Here is a 5,975-nt window from a genome sequence, read left to right as displayed (position 1 = left end):
AACAAACTTGACACAACTCTGAGCTTTCAGAAAAGTTGAGGTCAGAGGTATGAACTCTTGAAGGGGCGTTCACATGGGCTCCTCATGAACACGGTAAATACGAACACATTTGAGAGAGGGCAGCATCTAACCAGCCTGCTAAGCTAACAGTCAAACAGGCTAACAACCCAACAGTCTGATGGGCTAACAGGCTAAACGTCTGAGAGGTTATCAACCTACCAGCTTAATACAATAACAGTCTGATGGGCTAAAAGGCTATCAACCTGCCAGGCTAACCGTCTGACAGCCTGCAAAGCTAACAGGCTAACAACTTAACAGTCTGAGAGGCTATCAACCTGCATGGCTAACCATCTGACCGGCTAACAACCTAATAGTCTGACAGGCTAACGACCCAACAGTCTGATAGGTAAGTAGGCCACAGCCTGCCAAGCTAACAGGTTAAAAGTCTGAGAGGCTATCAACCTCCCAGGCTAAGACAATAACAGTCAGAGAGGCTAAAAGCCTACAGGCCTACCAGACTAGCATGCTAACAGCCTACCACACAGTCTGATAGGCTAACAGGCTAACAGTTTTCACAGGACACTTCAATCTTTGTTCTTTGTCAAAAGCGAACGTTGGTATTCAGGGGGCGGGGTTTACATCACATTACGTCGCACCTGCTCTCATTTGACGCACAAGGGAAAACTGTCGTGCACAAATTTAATCATGACAACAATGCTGAATTAGCTTTGGTCTGGATCCTACAGTTTGATTGGCTCATGATGCTAGTGCAGCATTTGGTTCTGGTTCTGACAATGAGACCGAGCTGCCGCACGTTAAAATCCAAACTGTAAAAACACCTGAAAAACATCACCTGCTGGTTTTTGAAGGACTCACCTGAGGAATCAAACACCTGATCTAATCACTTTATCAAAATCTTTCAAACTTTATAAACTGCTGATTGGCTGGACTGAGCTGGTGAGAGTGCATCATCATCATCATCATCATCATCATCATCATCACTTATCATCATCATCACTTATCAAAAGTTCTTATAAAAACTCTGATGTGTCCTGATTGTCTGAGCAGAGTCTGAAACTGTTTTCAGACATGATTTCATCTGAAGAAGCAGCAGGAGATCGTCTGGGTCAGACTCGTTCACAACAACAGGAAAATGAGGAAACACCGGCGTCGGCCCTCATCACCAAAAGATCTGGAATCTCCTCGTCTTTCCAAGTTGACGTCTTCGTCTTCTACGTGTACGGCTCCTCTTCTTCATCCTGAGATATTTGTGTTCTTCCAGTTTCACGTCCGTCACGTGTTAGAAACCTCATCAACACGTCCACTCGCTCTCTGGGAAGCTTCCACACATTGTCCTGCTGTTTCCTCACATGGACTCACTCTGACATGTTACACACATTTTACTAGGAGGCTGCAGGAGAAGATCCAGGCGTCAGTGCAGATCTGAAAACAGCTTGAGAGACGAGGACATCGTCATAGAAAAAGTTAGAAACAACTTTAGAAGTAAACCTGAACCTCAGTTCAGGGGGATCAGACCTGGAGGGTCATCACATGACGTTTACAGGTACAGTTTCATCAAGTTCATCTTCATCCCTGATATCAGTTATTTAAAGCCAAGCAGCGACTGAACCTGGCTGACAGGAGGATCAGCTGACGTACGTCCAGATTAACCTTTGACCAAGGGTTGACCCAAGTTGGGCTGGAGGTCTGTGTCTGACCTGATTTGTTTGTGGTTTATCCAGTCGTTCTGTTGAGTCTCTCCCAGATGTAACCTGGGAAGTAACATCAACCTGTGACACGCTGCAGCTGGAACCTGAAACACTGTTTGAACCTGCAGGTCCTGGAGAACCGGAGGAGGTTCTATAGCAGACAAAGAACATCCACCAGGACCAGGACCTCCACAGGTGTTTGATTCAGTCACCTGGACACAGGTCAATACGTCTGTGTGGGATTGGTCTGTTCCTGTTCTTCTGATTGGACGGTGAGTCAGACCAGGGTCCCAGGAGACGGCTGGTCCACAGACAGATCTCTGAGAGGAACTTCCTGTTTCTGAGGTGAGAAGGAGTCATGGTAGAGAGAGTTGTCCACAGACCTGAGAGTGAGAGAGAGAGAGAGACGTGTGGTCAGGCACAGAGCCCAGGTGTTACTACCTGGACAGGTGAGCCGACTCCTACCTGCCGTGGAGCGGGTGTCCGTGGAATGTGGCTGAATGTGGCAGCGTCTGCTTGTGATGCGACAGAGCATGATGATGACTGGTCTCCGTCTGATAGGTCGATTGTTGGATGACACCATGAGTCGTTCGTCTACGCTGCAGAGCTCCACCCACACCTGACTGACCTTTGACCCCTCCATTCACCTTAGTGGAGACACCTGTGCTTGCCTTGCCATTGGATTGGTTTTGGTTTTGGTGGATTGAGCCTAGCGTGTTCCTCAGGTACCAGTCCCTCAGACCTGCCAAGATATCAAACCAGATACAGCAGATTCAAACTCTGTTTTTAAGACGGACTCTCTGTTCAAGGTGGACAAGCGTGTTTCTGGCAGACTAAAGTGTTCAAGGTGGACTCTGATGTTTTTGTGTGTTCTCAGAAGTTTTGTGTTGTGTGATGTCACTGCTACTTACCTTCTAGGGCGAGGGCCTTGTGGAGGCTCCTGGTGGCCTCCTCCAGCTGGGAATCCTGGGTGGGGGGCAGCTGTGTGGGTCGGGGAGGTAGCAGGTGGGGGTGGGGGTCAGGCTGAATGGTGGACAGAGGAGGATTAGGAGTATCGGTCTGCTGCACCGGGAGGAAAGGGCCACAGGATTTAGTGCGGGTCACTTTGACTTGTCGTTGGTCGCCATAGTGACTACGGAAGGTGGGCGGGGCACCTGGGGGTTGCTGGGAGGAGAAGCCATTGTAGAGCAGCTGGTGCTGGGATGTGATTGGCTGCCTGTTATTGGTGTGGGACTGCTGTCGCTGCAGCTGCTGTTGTTTCCCCCAGACGTAATCCAGCAGGACCTCGCTGTATCCCCCTCCTCTTCCTCCTCTTCCTCCCCCTGCCCCTCCCTCAGCGGGTCTGTTATTTATCCTTGTTCGTCCGTCCATCAGCAACTCGGAGCTCCTGAACACTCCAGAGACGTTTGTTCCCTTGGACACTGGCACATCATTGACCCTCAGTCCTCCATGCTGTGCACCCCCCTCCTCCTCTGGGGGGGTGACACGGCCCAGGAGGCCATCTGAGCTACTGCAGCGACGAGCTGCGTTCACCCTGACCCCGCCCTCACCTGCTGCTACTGGGTCAAAAGGGCGAGAGGAGGAGTCCTGTGATAGAGGGGGAGGGGGGATGGGCAGCAGGGGGAGGGGCTTGTGGGTCTGAGGAGTCTCTGGATGGTCGATCCTGAAACAGAAGACTGATCATAGTTACTATTGATTAACAGCTAAAATAATCTATTTTGTAAATACGTCTTTTATGACACAACCATTTTACAGCAGATCCATTCTACACGTCAACGCTAACAATCTAAATATTAAAGCTAACATGGCAAACGTCAATGCTAACATTATAAAAAGTCAAAGCGACCATGCTAAATGTCGGAGCTAACATGCTAAATGTACCTGATGTGCAGCGAGTTCCTTCTGGTTTTGTTGTGGTAGAAAACCTCCACAGGAGAAGCAGCAGAGACCAGCGGGGGGCGACACTGAGACACGCTGTCTTCTGAAAGAAATGAAATTAAGAAAAGGGCAACTGTTAATCAAACAAGCAGCTGTCAATCAAACAAAAACCTCTCAAAGCACATGCTGACAACTGGAAAGGGTGAAAGGCTCTCAGCCAGCAGGGGGCACTGCAGCTACAATACCACTAATGTGTGTGTGTGTTTTACCATTGTCATGTCCTGTTGAGTCTGATGTCGAGCTGCTCTCTGACCTCACTGTGTCATCTGAAAATACACACACACACAAAGACTCACAAATAGTTTCAGAATAAAAGCAGGAAGAGGCAGGTTTCCTCGTCTTCCTGGAACAATGGCCTCTCAACTACTGCCAAGTGTGTCTGTGTGTGTGTGTTACCTGTGTGGCAGCCTCTATGCACAGTCCTCTTGCCATGGTGTGTGTGTGTTTGTGTGTGCGTGTTGTGTTCAGAGTCACTGTGTTTCCTCAGAGCTGCACTGAATAAAGTTTTCTTCGGCTTCGAACGCTGAGAGTCTTCCTCCTACAAACACACGTACACACGCGCAGGTTTATAAACATCACACACAGATTTCTTCAGATCAGGTAAAGTCATCAGCTGCTCACCTCTGCTCTATACTTCCTGTTTCCTTGGCGAGACACTCCCCCCCTTCGTCGGACACAGGGGGGCTTCTCTCCCGCCTCCAGGGGGAAGTCACTGGGCACCGCACCTGTCAGCTCCTGACCCATGTAAACACAAAAAAACTCACCTTCATGTTCACTTCATTTAGACAAAACTACACAGATCCAGGTGGGATCAGGTGGATCAGCTATTTTAGGATGATCCCTCTTTGGGGGAGGGGTCTAACTATGACATCACTCACCGCCTCCTGCAGACAGATGCGTCTGAGCTCAGCCAATCGTGTCCTCAGCAGCGCCTGCAGGCTCCGCCTCCTCTCCTGCAGCTCTGTCATTCGCTCCCTCTGCTTCTTGTCGGGACAAGTCAGAGGGTCTGCACACACACACACACACAGTCAGTGTATCACACACACACACACACACACACACACACACACACACAGTCAGTGTATCACACACACACACACACACACACACACACACACACACAGTCAGTGTATCACACACACACACACACACACACACACACAGTCAGTGTATCACACACATCTCTCATCTCTGATATAAACTCAGTAGTTTGTTCTCACCAGGTGTTGTAATGATTTGACCCTTGACTTCCATGGCGGCTGTTTCCCATGTAACCTCTCCTCCTCCGTCCTCGCTGCTCGACTCCTGCTCTCCCCCCCACACACACTCTCTCACCTGTACAGGAAGTGGCCATGACGTGGCAGGAAGTCAACACAGTATCAGTTAGTTAACAGTGTAATCTATACCACTACCACTGTAAACTAACCTGCTTCTCACCTTGTAACCAGGTTCATATGAGCTCCAGTAGTTCACTCCTGTGGCCATGCAACAGCTTCAGCACCACCTGCTGGTCACTGACTGTAACTGACTGGTATCTGTTAGGTTACACTGCTTAGCTGGTTAGATGCTGTTAGCTGCTAACAGCGATGCAGATGCAGTCCATTGGCTTTCCTATAGATGGAGTTAAAAAGTCGTCTGACCTGAAAGAACAAGAGAAGAAGACATCGTTCACACCTGGATTTAACATCTGTTCAGGTGTGAATGTATCTTGGTGCGTCCTGAGATCTCAACACTCGTGAACCTTATGAGAGATGTCTGTTCAGCTGACGAACTCTAACCTCCACAGATTCACAATGAAACACACACACACACACACACACACACACACACACACACACAGTTGATCAGTGTGTCGACTCAACAGCTCTGAGATCAGATGTTCTCATGTTTGTTTTGAGAACCTTGAAAACCTTTATCTTGATGTTCTCCTTTACACTTGACATCTATTGCACTTCTGTCCGTCCTGGGAGACGGATCCTCACATGTGTCTCTGAGGTTTCTACATTATTTACCTGTTAAAAGGGTTTTTAGTAGTTTTTCCTGACTCTTGTTGAGGGTTAAGAACAGAGGATGTCACACCCTGTTAAAGCCCTATGAGACAAACTGTGATTTGTGAATATGGGCTATACAAATAAAATTTGATGTATTGATTGATTTTGTGTGAACACATGAACTTTATTTTGTTTGAGAGGATCAGACGTCCTCTGGCCTATCAGAGTCCAGCCGGACGAGACAACATTTCTCTGAAAGTCCCTGAGAACAGGACGTGAAGCCCAACAGGAAACAGGAAGAAGGAAATGATCGAAGAAAAAATAAAAGTGAGAGAAA

At 48.4% G+C, this 5,975-nt stretch overlaps 1 protein-coding gene across 4 annotated transcripts in view; it reads right to left on the bottom strand.

The window, feature by feature from the left end:
* Nucleotides 1-1,343: 1,343 nt before the first annotated feature.
* The window catches only part of si:ch211-169p10.1 (FERM domain-containing protein 4B), a 10,019-nt gene continuing 5,387 nt past the window's right edge, over nucleotides 1,344-5,975 (bottom strand). For 2 of the 4 annotated variants that reach the window (XM_034591599.1, XM_034591600.1), the window contains exons 2-11: nucleotides 5,085-5,287; nucleotides 4,868-4,982; nucleotides 4,526-4,653; nucleotides 4,269-4,382; nucleotides 4,044-4,185; nucleotides 3,857-3,913; nucleotides 3,591-3,690; nucleotides 2,621-3,372; nucleotides 2,175-2,451; nucleotides 1,345-2,092 (exon numbers count right to left, since the gene is read on the bottom strand). In XM_034591599.1, the coding sequence (XP_034447490.1) occupies nucleotides 1,987-2,092; nucleotides 2,175-2,451; nucleotides 2,621-3,372; nucleotides 3,591-3,690; nucleotides 3,857-3,913; nucleotides 4,044-4,185; nucleotides 4,269-4,382; nucleotides 4,526-4,653; nucleotides 4,868-4,982; nucleotides 5,085-5,132 (1,839 nt within the window). In that variant the 5' untranslated portion in view covers nucleotides 5,133-5,287 and the 3' untranslated portion in view covers nucleotides 1,345-1,986. Of the gene's footprint in view, nucleotides 2,093-2,174; nucleotides 2,452-2,620; nucleotides 3,373-3,590; nucleotides 3,691-3,856; nucleotides 3,914-4,043; nucleotides 4,186-4,268; nucleotides 4,383-4,525; nucleotides 4,654-4,860; nucleotides 4,983-5,084; nucleotides 5,288-5,975 lie in introns of all 4 variants that reach the window. The other 2 variants (XM_034591601.1, XM_034591602.1) reach the window with 2 other exon arrangements.

This window comes from Hippoglossus hippoglossus, chromosome 7 (genome assembly GCF_009819705.1).
Source record: "Hippoglossus hippoglossus isolate fHipHip1 chromosome 7, fHipHip1.pri, whole genome shotgun sequence".
NCBI classification, from domain to species: domain Eukaryota; kingdom Metazoa; phylum Chordata; class Actinopteri; order Pleuronectiformes; family Pleuronectidae; genus Hippoglossus; species Hippoglossus hippoglossus.
Note: the sequence above shows the minus strand (reverse complement) of the source record. Positions and strands in the feature narration are given on the sequence as shown.